At 36.2% G+C, this 19,184-nt stretch overlaps 1 protein-coding gene across 2 annotated transcripts in view; it reads left to right on the top strand.

Annotated features, from left to right (window-relative positions):
- NAA15 (N-alpha-acetyltransferase 15, NatA auxiliary subunit) overlaps nt 1-18,617 on the top strand; it is a 41,544-nt gene extending 22,927 nt beyond the window's left edge. For both annotated transcript variants that reach the window (XM_080591408.1, XM_080591409.1), the window contains exons 10-20: nt 361-433; nt 2,177-2,346; nt 3,013-3,165; nt 5,443-5,571; nt 7,939-8,152; nt 9,315-9,508; nt 11,627-11,735; nt 12,310-12,408; nt 13,140-13,283; nt 14,352-14,449; nt 17,172-18,617. In XM_080591408.1, the coding sequence (XP_080447534.1) occupies nt 361-433; nt 2,177-2,346; nt 3,013-3,165; nt 5,443-5,571; nt 7,939-8,152; nt 9,315-9,508; nt 11,627-11,735; nt 12,310-12,408; nt 13,140-13,283; nt 14,352-14,449; nt 17,172-17,372 (1,584 nt within the window). In that variant the 3' untranslated portion in view covers nt 17,373-18,617. The remainder of the gene's footprint in view (nt 1-360; nt 434-2,176; nt 2,347-3,012; nt 3,166-5,442; nt 5,572-7,938; nt 8,153-9,314; nt 9,509-11,626; nt 11,736-12,309; nt 12,409-13,139; nt 13,284-14,351; nt 14,450-17,171) is intronic.
- The last annotated feature ends 567 nt before the right edge of the window (nt 18,618-19,184 follow it).

The following is a 19,184-nucleotide window of genomic DNA, read 5'->3' as shown; positions in this document are numbered from 1 at the left end:
TGTTACACACTAAAGAGAGAAGCTTTTTTTCTTCAGTGCTCACTATGTCTGCACTGTTGTTTATTCTGTTCTAGTATTTCTAGAAAAATCAAGCAGAAGCATACATAGCCTTGTGCCTAGTTTGTAAATGTAGAAAACTAAGATTTACTAATTAAAAGCTGCACTAAAAAAAAAAAACCCTAAGATTTACTAATTAAAAGTGGGGGAGAGAGACCGAGTACATTCCCATATGTGTTGCAATTTAGGTTATTGCAAAATTTTCTTACCAAGAATAACTAGTCTGGGGAACACAAAGTAGCTCAAACTGAGATGAAATACCATCTTGCTTACAGTTTTTTTTGTCTTGTCTTGCATGTGTAGGTGGCAATCATAGAAGAGCTCGTGGTAGGTTATGAAACCTCCCTAAGAAGCTGCAGGTTATTTAACCCAAATGGTGAGTGCTAAACTATCTTACTTCATGGAAGTGGTGGCTGGTATAAGCATTATAGGACCATTCAGAGGCAGAGAATCAGTGGAGAGTGATGAAATTGGAATCATGTTTTTATTCCTGTTCCCAAAACAGAACCAAACCACAACCATCCTTAAAAGGGATTTCAGCTGTCAAATTTTAAGTCTGTACACATGTATCCAGTTATCATTTGTCTTCCAATTTTGAGTTCAGGTGTTTTATTTTCAAGGCTTGAGTTGATCAATTTACAGGAAATAGACATTTGAAGGCTACGTTGTAATGTTCAGTAGCATTGTCAAATTGTAGCATTGTCAAAAATGAATTTATATTTATTTGATGTTTTATACTGATTTGGTAGGACAATCTACAGGGTTTTTTTGTTTGGAGCTTGTGGTGAAGTATTTTGTCTGCCTTGTGTGGTTTGTTTGTTTGTTTGCTTGGTCTTTGAGAGATTAATAAAACAAGCACTACCTTGTCCATGTTACCGCTGACTACTGTTTTTGTTGCGAGTTGTGGTTCTACATGTATTGAATCTAACATTCACAGTTTCCTCTGTAGTAGTTTTATGATGTTTCGTTAGTTACTAGCTTAATCACATTGTAATGGAAAGTCTGCAAGAAAAATCTGCATAAAATATCAACAAAAGATAGTTTTGAAGTTTTGGTAGGCGGATTAGGATGGTGTAATAATTAGGATAGTACGAATAACAATATACATTTAAAACTTCATGGAATAATCGTTATTATTAAAAACTTTTTACTGAAGTTGTAACCAATTTGCAACCAACCAAAACCAACCCTGCTTTGCAAAAATAATGCGATTCTTCCTTATGAAGTTGCTTGTTAAGTTTTTCTGTTTGAGTAGATAGCTTACTATAATTTCAATTAAATATTTTCTTTGATACTAAATTTCGTTCAAATAAACAACATTCTTCTGCCTTAAAATGAACAAATGCATGTAATTGCGTGTTTGGTTATAATGTAAACTGAAGAACCGGAATCTTCTGGCACAACCAGAACCCCTGTGCCCTCCCCCGGCAAGGTGCCTTTGCTTCATATTCAAAATTAAGCAGCAAACTTAACTTTAAGGCTTCATTAGTACTGTGGGTTTCAAGCAGAGCGCTCTAGCTTTGAAAACTGACTTGTGCATAGCACTGTTTTGTTGGATACACTTACATGAATAGTGACAATAAATCTCTCAAAGGTAGAGACAGAAAATCTTTTTAAAGCTGTGGTATGGAACAGACATTTTTATTTGAAAATACTCAAGTCTGTGGACTGAAAAAGTGTAAATGCTGAATTTACTGAAATGTTTTACAGTGTTAGTGTGCAACAGTTGTGTTCAGCGGGACTTGCTATATCCTTCACCTAAAATGGTATTCAGTGAGAACTCTGTGCACTGCGGTTCTGCACTTCGGGCTGCCCTGGCTGAGGGGCTAGTTGGATCAAAATGCAACCATCTTCTGACTTGCGAATTCATGTTTCTTTTCCCTTAAAACCATGGTGTGAGAAGGGAAGAAAATGTGCTTAAGTCTTGTCAAAACATAGACTTAGAAGTTACTTACCTGGACCCAGGAGTTCAGAAACACTCCCAGGTCTGATGTGGCAGCCTGATATAGAGGCAGAATTAACTTCAGTGGCTATATGTGTAGTTTTTTTGTTTTATTTTTTTGTCATGTTACTTTAATAAACTGAACCAAAAAATCTCCCTCTGATTTTTTTACTGTAGATGATGGTAAAGAAGAACCTCCAACCACTTTACTCTGGGTCCAGTATTATTTGGCTCAACATTATGATAAAATTGGACAGCCATCCCTGGCTCTAGAATATATAAATGCTGCTATAGAAAGTACTCCCACTTTGATAGAACTGTTCCTTGTGAAGGCAAAAATCTACAAGGTAAGTTTTAAGTTTGGCCCATTCTTGGTGATCAGAGGATATTTTTTTGGCATGCTGAAAGACTTTTACACTTTAATGGTTTTGATGGAACAGTGAAGTGCTAAGCTTGTTTTAAAGGCGTGAAGAATCCATGGGAAATGTTGTAGTGAATTTTAGTGTGTTCCGAAAGAAGGGTATTGGTTATCTAGTTTGATTTTTTTAGTGTGCATGAATAAGCCCTTGTGAAGATTTTTGAAGGCAATAAAGGACAAGCGTACTGCAAGATGTAGGTTATCAATTTGCAATTATTTTCATATTAAAGAAGATCACCCTGATCAATTTAGTTGATGTTATAAATGTCATCCACCTAATATTACATGCACACCCTTCTTTTTCTTAACTATTTAAAAACAATTTCTCAACTACAATATGGTATTCCCTCAGAATGGGATTAATCAAAGTGGTTTTAGGTATTTTCAGGAAAAACTTCTAGTGCCAAAAGACCTGTAACTCCATAATGATGGAAAGTAGTTACTCCGCTTTTTTCCTTTTAAGATCCGTTACTTTCCTGAGAAAAGCTATTTATAAACATAAGTGTAGAAAATTAACTAGTTATATTAAACAGAGTTGATCTGCTGTACATGTTTTATACTTTCCGAGTCTAATTTGCATTTCTATTTGTTTAAGCATGCTGGAAATATTAAAGAAGCTGCAAGGTGGATGGATGAGGCTCAGGCTTTGGACACAGCAGACAGATTTATCAACTCCAAATGTGCGAAATATATGTTGAAAGCAAACTTCATTAAAGAAGCAGAAGAAATGTGTTCTAAGTTTACACGGGTTGGTTGCATTTAACTATAGCTCTTCTGAATAATGTGGGCCTGATCCGTTATGGAATAATTTTTTAACTTTCCACTCACCTTTATTACAAACCTTAAGTTCTGTTTCAGAGCAAAAATGGTTGCTTGCTTTTACTAATGGTAGTTGGTTTTACGGATTGAATTACTAAGCATGATTCCATAGCGTTAAGTGAAAATGCAACATTAAAACCTGGATTTGATGTCTTGTGCCACATAGAAATACAGGATGCCCTTTCAAGAGAGAACTGGTTTTTTTGTGGTTTTTTTTTGAGTTCTTTGAGTTTAGTATTGATTCTATTGGAGATAGATATGAGAGATATGATCAAGTAGCCTGTCTTTCACGTTGTTCTAACAGTAATATGTTAAGACTAGTCAGAATTCTCTTTTAAATAAATAAATTTGCTATGGCTTCTGCGTGAGAAGCATTCTGAGATGTTCTCCTTTTGTGAGCAAGCTTTCATCCCCAAGGCCATGTTTAATAGTGACAAAGGGAAGCTGCGCGTTGTATCTTTTTTCTGCATCTGCTTACAACCAATTAGTTGGCAGGAAAAAAAAAATGATGCAGGAAATTAAGTAATCTGTATAATGCAGCTTTTGTCCCCACAGTAACTTATTGTGATAGGTTTGGTGGTCTCATAGATTACTTTTTTTTTTTGAGTTCTCTTGCTATTGTTCTTTCACATCTGAAAGTCAAAATAGCTCAGTGCAGTCTTCCCAGAATATTTGGCAAATGATAGCTTTTTAATTCTGGCAATATGATTTGTGTGTTGTTAATGGGAGGGAGGCAAAACACTTTCAGGACCTTCCTACAAAGTAAAGTTATTTTTGCTTCTCCCGATTTTCTCTTTGTTGAACACTAAGAAGAACCTGGAGTAATGTAGGTTGAACAGGGGGTATTCATAAGGGAAAAGGTAAAGATTTTTTTCTGAAATGGTGAGTGGGAGTATGCAGGCGAACACAGGATGGGATTTGAGAAGGAAAAAAATATATAACCTCAGTAGGTTTATGTGGAGCTGTTGATGCAAAATTTCCTGCGAATCCAGGTTAATTCACTCTCAAAATGCCTTAAGCAGCTTCAAGATGATGTCAAAAAAGCAAGCATCCCAGTTGCCACGAACTGAACTTTAAAAGCATGATTTGATGATGCTGCACTTTGTAATCTTTTTTCAACTCCTTTTGATCTTATATCTAGTGCTCAAGTGCAAGCTTCATAAAAATAAAAATTAAAGACCTAAATTAAGCATACTGAAAATGGAAGTTTGACATTTTTTTCTGATTTCTAGCTACCCAGCTCAGCCTGGTTTGAAAACTGCCTTTCTTTCTCATTTGAAGCATTCTCCTTACGCTTCCTTTTGAATATTATCTGACTATTATCTGTCGCTTTCCCAGCTTTGGTTCTTGGCTGATTCTTCAATAGCTTGGTTTTTGCGTGATCACACAAACTCTGTGAATGGCTGAGGCTGACATTAAGCTTGACAGGTGTATGATAAGTTCTACAGATGTATACAAGCATGTACAAATACCAGATTTGAAAGACAACCGTAATTGCTTCTGAACTAGAAGTGATGAAAGCTACTAGTACTGCTTTCCTTTCCCACCACTCTATAGGGCTGATCCCGTAAGAAACTCCTATTATTTCACAGGAAGCACTATCAGCTACTTCCATACTTAGCTCGATCAGGAAGTCTCTGGAAGACACAGATTGGCAGCTTTAGGGGGGAAAAAAAAAATCCTGCAGGTGTCAGTGTCATGCCGTGTGATAAAATTTTTCTGTAATTTCTCTTCATGCTGCAATATGTTATACTTGCAAGCCATATTGAAAACACTGAGCGAATGCCTCTCCTATCCTAAAGATGAGGAACTCTCACAGTAATGTGGCGACTGCCTGGCTATTAATTGTGTCTTTGAGTCTTTGAAAAAGTGAAACATACAAGAACAGTTTTCTTCAGCTTGGAGTCATGATTAATGAACAAAGCAAGCTCATCTTGTTCATTGCTTGAAGCATTGTTTTGGGTAGAGGAAATGAAATAGAAAATTCAGTGGAAATGTGGGACCACATAAATAAAGACGGTACAATAAAGATTATATCAGGGTAGAAGTGCACAAAAGGGCCAAATTAAGGAATAACTGTGGCAACTTCTAGTTTTCAGGACTACAATTTTGAAATTGGTCATTATTTTGATGGCCTTTTTATTTGTACTTTTAACTGGTTAACAAATTGAGATTTTTTTTTCTGTAATGCTGTTTTTGCTTTTAGGAAGGAACCTCGGCAGTAGAGAACTTGAACGAAATGCAGTGCATGTGGTTTCAGACAGAATGTGCGCAAGCTTACAAAGCAATGAATAAATTTGGAGAAGCACTTAAGAAATGCCATGAAATTGAGAGAGTATGTATCTAGTCAAACTGGCTGGGTTGGAAAATACTAGCTTAAGTTTACTGTGCTAATATGTTTCCTTTCTGAACAGTAGGAGTATACTTCACATAGATTCTGGAGAGATTTTGTTTTTCATTGGGTGCTGGGAAGTTGATTAAATTACATTTTCTTCTAAAACTGACATCGCAAACTGTGTGTTAGGTTATATTAAGTATTTTAAATATCCAGGAAAGAACAAAAAACAGTCAAAAATAAGCTTAGTTTTGGTAGAGTTCATTAAAAAAAAAATATACAGGTATTTGGGTAGAAACCAAGAATATTTGTATTTTAAGTCCAAAAAATGGTGGCTGAGCTGCAAGCCCAGCCTTAAAGTAAATGAAAGGTGTCGCCTGTCTTTGAGGGACAGAGTAAATGTAATAAAATCATGTCCTCTCCTTTAAAAAATAATAAACAAAAACTAAGCTACAGATTAAAAGAAGCTATTAGGAATATAGAGACTTCTTAAAGTAAAAAATGTATTCAAAAACATGGGAATAAAACTTCCCTGCACGTTAAATGCAGATTTTTTTTCCAAAGGCAAAAAAAAAAAAATTGTTTGGACAGCTTCCTTAAAAAAAAAAAAGTTTTGTTTTTCAAGCACATAAGGGTCTAGAAACATAAGACATTTGAGGGTGTAAAAGAAGTACTCAAAAAGGAGGACTTAGTAGGAAGCTACACCTCATTGCAAATGCAGACACTTAACGAGATTTCAGCAATGATGCTTATCAGCTGGCAGGACTAATTCATTCTCAGAACGAATCAGAAAAATGGTTCTCAAACAGTGGTCAGGCCCATATTTTATTTGCACAAATCCATTGCAGAAATTTGTGTAAAATCCTTTGAAATAATTTGTGTAAGAAACTGCTAGTATTGCAGTTTGCTGTGGGTACCAGAAGAGGTTTGTAGATGTGGAGCTGACTTCAAAATGTTTTTGATGGTTGTCCAAGGAATTAAGTCAGTGTTTGATGTATTTACTAGATTAATTGATGAAAGGTGTAGTAAAGATCAGAAGCAAGAGCTAAATCTGTTGTATTCAGAAAACATCAACAAAGCTTTCTAAGAAAAAAGTATTGCCTCTTTAATCTTTAGGAGGTGTTCTGGATTTCAGAAATGCTTTTGATGTCAGCTTTCATGTGAGGGAATCTATGCTGTCTCAGAAAAAGAAGGAAAGTTGATTTCATTGATTTGATTAGCTGGTTCATGACTGGGAAAACAGAATAAGACCAAAAAAAAAAAAAGCGGTTTTTACGAGAAAAGGAGTTTAACATGGAGATTCTTAGGGTCTCCCTCGTTTATCTATTGATAAATGATCACAGAAAGGGAGTTAATAGTTCAAGGACTTGTGATGTAAAGCGATTAAAAACTGGCTGCAGAAAGCTGCAGAGAAGCATCTCACAATACTGAATGATAAAACGGCCCATGAAAACTTAATGTTCAACAGAGTAGCTGGGGGAGGAGGGACAAGAAGACTATTTTGCATGGATGTAAGCAGTAATAGATCTTAAGTGAATTATTGCTGCTTTGGAAAGAAATCCTGGAACTGTTATAGACAGTGTTGCAAAAACTACCGTGCTGGTGTAGAGCAGCAGTTGAAAGGACTAACACTAATGGGAATTAAGTGACTATAGAAGTACTTTTCCTTCCATTATGCAAATCTATAGCACTGCTTACATTTGAATATCCCATTTGGTCATTCTTAACTCCTTAAAAATGTGCCAGTAAAACATAAGCTATGGAATAACTTCTGCATGAGGAGAGTGCAATTAGCTTGTCACACTGCTTGATCTTTAGTTTGACTAGCAACAACTGAGTTAGGATGAAGTTGTATGAAATCACAAATGTATGGAGAAGTTGAAGAGTGGAATGACTTTTCACTTTCTCAAACAAAAGTAAGGGGACACTGAGTGGCAGTGAGGAAGCAGGTCCTCAACAAAAAGAAGTACTTTGTCATATCACATGTGATTTAAGTATGGAATTCGTTGCTAGGGTACTTAATGGAAGGCAAAAGTATAAGCTGACAAAAAATAGCTGAGTTCATAGAAGAAAATTCAAGTGCCATTTAAGTACAGCAAAGGGGGAACCTTTGAACTGCAAATGGTCAGAGGGTAGCTACAGTTAAGAGGTTGTGGACTGGATGAGTTTTGATTCTGACCTAAGGTGCCATCTGGTCTTTTCACCATTATTTTTGTTTGTTTTATTAACTCATGTTTCAAAAAGGGTCAACAGCCGTCAAACAGCATTCTTCTACTAAATTATTCCTTTTGGAGGGGGGTAATATGCAAAGTCAAGGTTAGTATCTTGCTGTTAATACTTGCTAAATTATGTTATATGTTGTGTTAGCATTTTGTAGAAATCACAGATGACCAGTTTGACTTCCACACTTACTGTATGAGGAAGATTACTCTTAGGTCTTACGTGGACTTGCTAAAACTAGAAGATGTACTTCGACAACATCCGTTCTACTTCAAAGCAGCACGAATTGCCATAGAGATATATTTGAAACTTCATGATAATCCCTTAACAGATGAAAATAAAGAACATGAGACTGATACAGGTATTGAACCCTAAGGATTTATTAAATATGTAGTTTCACTAGTTAGTGGATGTACTATAAGAATACTGGGCCTTCATAGTTGTCGTTTGGAAGTTTCTTATAATAACCAAATACAAGGTTTTTATCACAACTCAAATAGTAACTTGGAGTGGAAGTAAAAGTAGATGTTCTACTGAAAGCTAAACTAAAACAAGTTTTTATGTAGGTATGAAAAATAATGCTTTTTTTGTAGTGACAATTAAAATTCATAAGTAAAAACATATTTGTGTTATGGAATGGCTGAAAAAACATTGAATTCTCGTGGTTGCTCATCCATGAAGTAACAGATAGAAGAAAGTGTGCTTGGAGTGGCTCTTGCTGGAAAAAAAAAACATCAGTATGCAAAAATATGACTAGCTAGCACCCTACATTTTAATCATCTCTTGCTATTAATGTAAAAAGTGTTTAAATCCTTAATTTTTTTTTTTTTGCTCATCTTCTGATTGGAGAGCAACTTAAGTGATTATGGCTTGGGGCACCTCAAATAGTATGAATAGAGGCTGTTGAATACTTACGGAGGGATTTGTCAAGTTTTAAGATTTCCCATCTCAGTTCATTTGTGTGGCTTCAGGTTCATATTAAGACGAGTAGAAGTGTAATAGAATTTGTTGTAGCTGCTTTCATATGCTTTTTCATTTAATCCTCTATGCTTTAATTGGAGCAAGGAGAGGATCTGAGTATGAATCAAATTTAATGTATCTGTAGGGCGTTAAAAGCAAAACTGGAACTATCTACACTGAAATGTGACTGTTTCACACTTTTGTTAGGTCATTTAATATGTCAAATGTAACATTTCTGTTGTGTAATGCCTAAGGAAGAAATCAATGTGTATTGGTGTGTACTTATACTCCTGACACTGTGAAGTCATGCGGTGAATACTTTGCTCTGCCCTCAGTTTGCTATACTGTTGTTCTAATTCCTATTTTCCTGATTTCACATAGGAATTAATTACAAAGTAGTAGTGTAAACAATAAAATAATGTCTCTGGTAAACAAACTTTCACAAATGTAGTGGCAGCATTACTAGTTAGTAGACATGGTTTGAAAGAAACGTTGATGGTATCTGGCAGCAGATTAACATTATACATCAACATTGCCTGTCTTTGCCCTTTGTGTGTGTACAGCAAATATGTCTGACAAGGAGCTAAAGAAGCTACGAAATAAGCAGAGAAGAGCACAGAAGAAAGCACAGCTGGAGGAGGAGAAGAAGAATGCTGAGAAAGAGAAGCAGCAGAGGAATCAGAAAAAGAAGAAAGATGATGATGATGAAGAAATTGGAGGACCGAAAGAAGAACTTATCCCTGAGAAATTGGCAAAGGTACTTTCTAATGTTAATATGAAGCGGTTGTAGAAATTTGTAGAAAAGCTGCTGTGAGGATGCAGACAATTTGGAAGCCATTCAGATTACGTATTTATTTTATGTATGTCTGCTTTTCACAGGCAGCATTAAAAAAAAAATTCTAGGGATTGTTGGGTATACTTTCAAAAGTGTAATGAAATCACTGCTTTTGTGCCTAGTTTTGAAAGGCAGCAATTGAATTCATATACACTTGCTACAGGCGAAATTACCTTCATGTGTGGATTGCACCAACTTGCTGACTATACTAGCTAGCAGATGGAGTTATTTCTATTCTGCATGTCAGGTGATTACCATTGCCTTCTTTATGGCCCATATTAATTTTTTATTTATTAAGCATAGGCATCCTGTGGAAGAGGAGACTTTGAGATACTGAATGGTTTAGCAGCACTTATTTGCATTTGTATAAAATGTGGAAGGCAAAAAAGGATAAAGAAGCTATTCAGAAACAGCACTAGACTAGACTGAGGTGGATTTTGAAATCTGGCTTAAGAGTTGTAGAGATAGGTAAAGGGGAGGTGACCCAGAAGATTGTTGTGATGGAAGTTGTACCTGGAAGAAGTGGGAGAAAGTTGAAAAAATGTGAGGAAAGATATTGAAAAACCAACTGGAAATAATAATTTCTATTAATGGTAATATAGTATTCAAGTATTGATGGATACAATATGATTTCTTCATATTGGACATATAACAAATATTACTGGTTCTTGGGGGGTGATATTTGGAAGGTGAGAGTGGCTTTATAGCCAAGAAGGAAGTGACTTTAAAAGCTTGACTATTTGCTTAAGAATGTTATCAGCATTTCTATTGTTTAGGTCATTGGTTGCAAGGAGAAGCACTGTAATTGTGGTGCTAATTAAGATCAAAATAGAGTGGAATGTATTGAAATGGAGCTCTGGAGTAGAAGGATGTTATGGGATATCCCAGGAACAACACCTAGGCTGTCCTATATAGATTATAGGGAGTAGTTGCAGCTGTATAATACAGGCCTCTGGCAGATCTTCCCTAATTATATTCCAAATTTAATATTGGAATCATGATTTGGAGAGCTTCAAATACAGTTGGTTCTCAGGGCTGGAAGACCATTTTTGACATAGTTGGTCACTTGCAAACTGTTTTCCTGAAACAGTTGAACCTCAGCTTCCTTGGTGAATGAAAGATAGCTTTGGCATTGAAGTCATAGCTTTGAAATCTGATTTATTTTATGTTTCAAACAGTTTGAAATGCAGATTTGTGACTGGTTCATGTGAATTCTTAACAGTGCGTATAAGCCATGCAATTTTTTAATGAAAACTGATGGAGTATGTGATTAGCAGGATCTCTCTGTAAGGTGTTCATCATTGTCTTCAACAGTTACTTGTGCAGTGCAATGAAGTGTATTGCTTCAACATTACTAAAGCACTGTGGACAGGCAACAATTAAATGATGTGTCCAATTCTTAGAGAGTAACTCGTGTTCACAGGGCATTTCTTGTTCTAGTTATCTTCAACCTCTTAATGCAAGAGTTCTGTCTAAAGAATCCAGGTACAGAATTCATTTGCATTAAAGCCACCAGTTTACTGCATTACGCTAGTGAAGACCCCCTGACCATCATCAGTATCTAGTTACTTCTCACTTGCCATTAGTATCTTAACTGGGAATGTTGCCATGGCCTGCAGCTGTCAGGAGCCCGCCTGCAGCTCACTTTAACAGACTGTCAGGAGCATAAAGCAGTTATTTATCAACATTTTGGGCCTATGTGTGTAGAATACCATAGAGAATCATACTGTATGTTACAATGCCGGTTCAGCTGCAGTGGTTACTGCTAATGTGTGATAGAAGGCAAAGATGTATCTTTGTAGGAAAATGTCATTTGTAACCACCGCAAACCAATTAGAATTGACAGTCTGTGTTTAGATACTAATATTGAGTGAAAGATGCAAAATCTGAAATTTAACAGGTTCTTGTTAAATTATTACATAATTACCTTATGAGAGTAACTCTGTGACTCAATCAAAAATTCCTAATTCTGTTGTTGGAGAGTTAGTTCTTAGTTTTAAGCTTTGTAACTTAGTTGTGTGTCCTCCCCGGAATCTATAGGTTGAAGCACCTTTGGAAGAAGCCATTAAATTTTTAACACCTTTGAAGAATTTAGTGAAGAATAAAATAGAGACGCATCTCTTTGCCTTCGAGATTTATTTTAGAAAAGGTAGGTGAGAAAGCTAATGAAATAAAGCAATTGTGGTTCTTCAAGTTGTATATTAGAATTTGGGCAAGCAGTGAGATGTGAGTCATCAGGCTGTATAGAGACGCATTATTTCGCTGGACCGATGCCACAGCCGTTAAGTGTTCTGTAACGAATCAGAAGTTTGAGCACTTGGTGATTATCTATTTTCTTTGCTGTGTGTAAGCCATAAGACTGTAGAACGAATTATCCCAACTTGCACTTTCCCTCGTTATTTGTTTGTATCAATAGTTTGCAGAACTAACTGCTGTAAGTGGCGGTGTGTGGTTGCTAATGAGTTTTTTTGAAGTACTTGTTTTTTGAATTTTTTGGGGATCAGTTAAATATCATGGTTTAAGAACTATGTATGTTCAAATTTACTTACCAGTTTAACAGGTTTAATTCACTGGTTAAATAAGCATGCGGTAGAAAAAATGATGTAGTACTCACGTTTATTTTGGTCTGATTATTCTAATTTCAAGCACAAAATATTCCTGCAACATACTGCCCTGAGTTTCAGCTACAGTTCTTGACTATTTGCCAACGCTTTCTTTTCCAGAGAAGTTCCTTTTGATGCTTCAGTCTGTGAAAAGAGCCTTTGCTATTGATTCCAGTCATCCGTGGCTTCATGAGTGTATGATTCATCTCTTCAGCAGTGGTAGGGATCTGTTTGATGTATGGCTTGATCTGTATATGTTTCCAGATGATGCCTAACTACACAAAAACTTGGATTTTTAGTATACATACTGTTAGCACAATTAATTCCAAATACATGATAATTTAGAAAGCTTTTTAAACAGCTGACTTAGGCTGAATATGCTTAATATGACTGGAGCTGGATTTAGTAATTATTTCAACAAGTATTAGTAAGTTTGTGTTTTTAAAGCTATGAGCAGTATGGTGACCTCCTCAAAGAGTTGAGTCAGTGCAGAAAATGGAAGCTGCTGAGTAAGGAATGTGGCTTCTCTGCTCACAGCCTGTAAGTGTGTGAGGAGAAAGCCTAGAACCATGTCCTCTTTTGCTAGAATGTTTTTCTCCCTTCCAATGCCCCAGAGGTCACCCTTCCTCTTGATGACTAAAGATTAGATATATTTAAGAACAGACTTTTATGATCTCAATCTTCGAGATAGGCTTTAATAGACTTTAATCAGCAAGGTGGAAAATGTATTGGAGTAAAACAGCCTTGTTTTTTTTCTAAGCATCAGAAAACTGTCACAGTTAGGCTTTCTCCAACCAGTCCCACTTATTTACATTTTTCTTATTTCATGTATCTTCCTTTGAGATTCATTTTCTTCAACTATACTAATAGCGTAAACATGACAAAAAATAATAGCGGAGAGTGGATTTTTCTGTGATTACTTCTGGTAACTTTTTTTTCCAATTCAATAGTATCTGAAAGTAAGGATCTGCCTGATGCGGTTAGAACAGTGTTAAACCAAGAAATGAATCGGCTTTTTGGAGCAACTAATCCAAAGAACTTCAATGAAGCTTTCCTTAAAAAGAACTATGACTCACTACCACATAGGTTATCAGGTATGTTGCCTTTATCTTTTTTCTGCACAGCTTCTGTATTTTCTCTGCTGATATAGCAGTGGCCTCTCAATATCTGCACCAGTGATGTAAAAATGGCTCGTTCTGTCAGGAATGCTTTTCCTCTCCCAGTTTAAGTTTCTGTGACAACATAAGGTTGTCTTTTGAGTTTCTCTCATTTCTTCCATATGCTGCTAAATTACAAGATTTTGGACATCTCTGCCATGTTTTCATTTCTGATGTGTGCTAAATGCATCATAAAATTGTAACTGTATTTAATGCATCTGTGGAATAGATAGTCTAGTATGTGAAGTATTATTCAGACTTGCAGAGCTTTCTAATAAATGTATTTGAAGAGATTGACTGCCAAGTGAAAGGTGCTGAGTGCTCAGCAAGACAGCTAACACTCAGAGCTCTTGGTATGCCTAACGCAGGGAGCTCAGTGCTGGTTACTCAACAGTTACCAGAGGCTATCTGTCAGTAGCAATTGCATTATAGTATTACAGTACCACGTGGGAAACGGGATGTAAACTACACTGGGGGGCAGCGTTACTGTTGTGTCTCAGTCACCCTAGAACTGGCCACAAAAAAGCAGTGAGTTTATTCTTTTCATCTTTTCTGACATCGTGTCCCTTTGGCTACACCTTTGCTGTGGGACTCAGAGCTGTGTCCTGTTCCCCTATTGTAACAAGAGCTCTGTGTGCCCATCTCTTCTGTGTCCCAGTTTCTCTGTGAAGGAAGCATGAGCACTGGTGCTAAAGGTGACTGTGGTCTGTTGCAGCAGGTCTGATTTGTTACCTTCACTGCCCGTGATTCCAGAGGATGCTGCAGAATGCTCCTATCCTGCAATATAGAAGTGACCTAGTCGTTTCAATGCTTTGTCTAGCACTTAATAGTAGATTTAAAGCTACTTGCCTAACTGCTCAGGTATCAAACTTTAATGCTCTGAGTGGTTCCATTTTGAACTACAGCTTTAGAGTTCAGTATTGCCTCTTAATCATACTGTCTCTATATTTGCTTATACTATGCTTTTGGTCTTCCATTGAGTGATGTTTATTTTTCCTATTGTAGCTGCCAAAATGATGTACTATTTAGATCCTTCAAGTCAGAAAAGAGCGGTGGAGCTGGCAATGACCCTCGATGAATCCCTCATTAACAGAAATCTTCAGGTAACAGTTATTTATCAATTGTAAACTACTACTACTTGTGTATCTATTGAAGGTTATAGGTAAGAGGAAGCTGAAATGGTTGTTGCACCTTATGGTAAGGAGGTTGAGTTGCCATGTAAGAGAAAATGCTCTCGGGTTCATCTGAACTGAAAAATTTTCTGTTCTTTTTGAACATTTAAAATGTAGTTTTGTCATAATATGAAAGGAGATAGCAGCAGAAATCATGTTACTGCCTCAAGTAATGGAAAAGCTTATTAAACACTAGAACATTCACACAGTAAAAGATGCTAACACTCCCTAGTAAGGAAAGGTTAGTCTGTCAGAGCTTTAGCTGTTATACAAGTGACTGTTCACAGGGAAAAGACTGACATGGGAGTGGCTCAGACTGAAGATTTTCCAATCATTCTCCCAGAAAGCTGTGCAAGTTTTAGTTTTATTAAAAGGTGTGTATGCATGTTTTGACCTTAATATGTAGATAAATAAAAAGCTCATTAAACTTTGAAGCTCTGCTCTATTCTGGCAGTCATGGAATTACCCCCCATAAGCCACCACCACTCCCCTTCCTATCATTTCCCCATCTTCCACCTTCTTCTGTGGAGGCTACCAGTCCTGGCTTACAATTCAAAGTATTCAAGAGAGGGTAGTTTTTTTTTTAGTATCTTCATACATTCCTTATAAAGAAATAGTAAAGATGTTTTTTCTTCATATTATAGTATGCTGGCAGAACCTTAGCTGGTAAAGCAAGCAAAGAAGAAATAAAATGTTTCCTTTTTCTGTACTTTTAAAGTATTTCTGTATCCCTGTCAAACCATTTCCTTTGGCATAAGGAAGTGCCAAAGCACATAATTAATTGAGACTCCTTCACAGGCATTGCAACCTGTAGTACACTACATTTCTCTCAGTTCTCCTGCTCTTTTCTTTCTTTATTTTGCTCTTTACTTCTGGGGACTTGGATTTTTTAGATCTAGTGCACATGAAGTTGGTGAACTTTATGGTAAAATTATTCTTTTGTAAGCAAAAATAAGCCTTTTCCAAAACAAAAAAAAAAAAAAGGGAATATGCTGTGTTCAGTAGAACTTTAATGGGGAAGTATTTTAATAGATTATTTTGACAAAAGAGAGGATAGGGTTGAGAAACAACAATGTCATGACTTCTAAGCTTGCTTAGGATATAGAGGCTTCAGGTCCTTTCTCTAGCTGATCTGGGAATGGGACACAAACTCAGATATTATACATGTTAAATACATATTTAGCACCCTGTAAACTTTGTTTTTTGTTGTTGTTGCTATTGTCTGAACAGTCTTAAACTATTTAAGATAGAATATAAATAGATTTAGGAAAGAAAAATAAATTGCCTTCAACAGCATTCTTGCATGGTAGCTGCCTTTTTTTTTCCTGAGAATTGGACTGGGGAAAGATTAAAATGTAATCAAAAATAGTTTGTGGTTTTGGAGATGTTATCTTGTTCAATAGGACTGTAAGAACCATCTACTGACACAGCAGTGTGTAAAATCACATATGCAGCATTATGATAAAATGGAAGAAGTTCGATTTAAGCATTCTTGATGCTAATGTAAAGGATGAGTTTGATTTCTACCAAACTTCTAAATGGAAAATTGGAAGTGCCCTAAAAATATGGGAATCTGAAGGAGTCTGGGCATTTGTTGAAAGGCATTCACAAGGAAAGAAATTACATTTCATTTTTAGTAGAGACCAACCGTCTCAGGGCACGTTGCAAGCATATATCTGGATATATTTGACCTTCCATAGACACCAGTGTCACACAGAGCTCATGTGCAAGGGGAAAAAAGGGCTTGCTGAAGAGAACTTCAGAAACCCGTAGCAGGAGGACAAGTAGTTAACCTCAATACATACAACAAATAACAGCTGTAGTAAATTCCAGAGGATTGGAAAAAAAAAAAAGGCAGATATACTAGCATGTGTGAGATAAAAGGATGTTAAATGCTGATGAGCTTTAGTGAAGCTCAATAACTAGCTCAGTTTCTCATGTTTGGAATGCAAATTGAAAAACAAAAAAAAAACAGGAAGTCTTTTTCCTCTTCTAAATCACAAAATGGATATGAAACTGCAGATATTTGTGAAGGATGTGAAAATAACCAAATTGGCTCAATTCGGTAATTAGTCACATACCACTAAGTCATGCTCCCTTAAATGTAAAAAAAAAATAAAAAAATAAAAAAATAATTGTGGTATATAATTCCACAATAGCGATTCTTCTGATTTCTGTCTGAAAGCACATTCACAAAAATCAGTTTTAGGAAATTACAGTATGTATTCTGAATTCATTGTTTTTATTTGTGAAGATTAAAATTGGCATGCAAGTTACGCATTGCTTAAATGCTCAATGTGTCCCAAGATCTGGGGGGAATCAAATCTAAAACACCCATTTAATGGCAGGTGAGCCTGGTTCTTGGTTGCCAACCAGTGAGAATCTTATTTTTTAAAGGAACATCAGGAGTAGGTGACATGAGTATTTTCATCTTCAGTCGAGATTTCCAGCTGCATTTTAAATCTGCTTAAACTGCATTATTTTGAAACAAACTACACTGGTCTTTCATGAAAAATGTCATTTGGTACTGATAGAAACCTGAAAACAGTACTTGGAATTTGTGTTTTCTCTGTAGTATTATATAGCTTGTTTGTGAGTGTTCAGATGAACGTTTAAGAAACCATAACGCTTCTTTATTTTTCTCTTTAATTAGACGTGTATGGAGGTATTAGAAGCTTTATGTGACGGTAGCCTTGGAGACTGTAAAGAAGCATCTGAAACTTACAGAGCAAATTGTCATAAGCTTTTCCCTTATGCTTTGGCTTTCATGCCCCCTGGATATGAAGAGGATATGAAGATCACAGTTAATGGAGATAGTTCTGCAGAACCTGAAGAACTGGCCAATGAAATATGAACAACTTTATTGGAAAAAAATGACATTGGACCATATCTGGTGTATAATATTTTTGTCACGCACCTGCTGAATTGTTCTAACTTACACAGAGAATGGAAGGAAAAAAAAAATGTTGCCTTCAAATAGTTTTACTTTTTTTTATCCTGCTGACAAAGTATATATATAAAATATCTAACATATTACTGGATATAGGTTGTTCGGTTTCTTAAAAATTAAAAGCTGCTAAAATTGAAGAAAAAAACCCTTATCCTTACCTACCTACCCATGTTTTTAAACTAATTTATATGAAATCTGGAGGTGTGTAGCCCTCAGAGCAGGTGTGTGGCAGAAATATTACTTTAAATTTGTCTTGTGAGATTACTGTTATCTCAGACAGCAAAAATGCTGTTTTAGCACTGGATTCTTTCACTGAGCACAAAGAGTTGTTGGGGCTTTAGCATCTGACTGATTTTGATACGGGGATGATTCTGTCCATAGGAAGTATGCAATGTGAATCAGAATATACAGAGAAACCCGCAACATACGCGTTATGTTGTGGATGCTGGGACATACCAATACCAAGCAGAATTAAAAAACATAGTGTGTTCAATAAGCTTGTTGTGTCTCTGAAAATCACTGTACACGATCAGTTTGGTGTTCTTGCACCACAGTTTTTAACTGAAGGAACCAGTTGAAATTATATCGCTCTGAATTAAACTTGGGGGGTGGGTCGGGGAGAACCAACTTTGCTGTTTTTGAGAAGAACCTATCCGTGTAGGTTGGCCAAACTTTTTAAAACTGTAATGCAAGAACCAAATAAAATTATGCACTGTGATGTGGCACCAACTAATTAGAAAGATAGCATGCATTTTTCACACAGAGTGAAAACAAAATGAGAACATACTATGGCTTGAAGTTGCAAAGAGGAGAACTCCTGACTACCATTTTGACTGATCAAGAGACTAATAGTTTAAAACCTCAGCAGGCCTTGTTCACGTTATGCAGAAAAAAAAAAGTGCTGCAGTTTAGATACCTCTGGAACTTTTCCACAGTGTCACAGGTTTGTAATACTTGAAGCCCTACATTTCTAAGAATATATTTCTTGCTCAGTTGTTTCAGGCAAGCCCAAGACTTTGTAACTTTTAAGGGGCCCAAGATTTTTTTTCAATAACAGACCAGCTTCTTATTCCTGCAGTTACAGATGTAATTTCCTTTGTCAAACATAAGGTACCAAATATAATGCAATAAAATGTTTTGAAAAACAATTGTGTGAATATTTAAACCAATCTCTGTTGTACTTTGAAAATGAATGGGTTCACTAGAGTGCAGCTCAGGGTTGGCTTACTGTGCTGTCCAGTTATGCTAATAATGTCACTGCTGATGGGTGGATGTTGAGTATAAAGTGCAAATGCATTATATGTGAATACTGAATGTCTGGGAAGTCCTATAACACAGAATGCTTTACTACTTGGCTTTTAAGTTCCACCAATGTTATGTTGAATTTTATTTTCCAAGTCAAGCTATGTTCTACAAGTCTACTGTGTTAATAATACAGCTGTGTGCTCAAATGTTTTTTTTATAGGCTCATCATAAAACAGAGCAGAAAATAAACTACAGCTTATAAAGTGAGTGCCTTTGCTGCAGGAGTTCAGTTTAGGGTATCTGTCATGTGGATACACAGCCTTCCTCTTCCACATCATGGATGTCGGTGATTGACGCGTGCAGTTCAGAAATCTAGGAGGATTTGTTGAGGTTTGTAGTTTTCTGTCAGAAGAGCAGTTTTTTTGTTTCTTGTGTATTCAGCGACACTTTCTTTTCATGGTTAGGTTATCC

Source organism: Anser brachyrhynchus (assembly GCF_964034855.1).
Source record: "Anser brachyrhynchus genome assembly, chromosome: 4".
Classification (NCBI taxonomy): domain Eukaryota; kingdom Metazoa; phylum Chordata; class Aves; order Anseriformes; family Anatidae; genus Anser; species Anser brachyrhynchus.
Note: the sequence above shows the minus strand (reverse complement) of the source record. Positions and strands in the feature narration are given on the sequence as shown.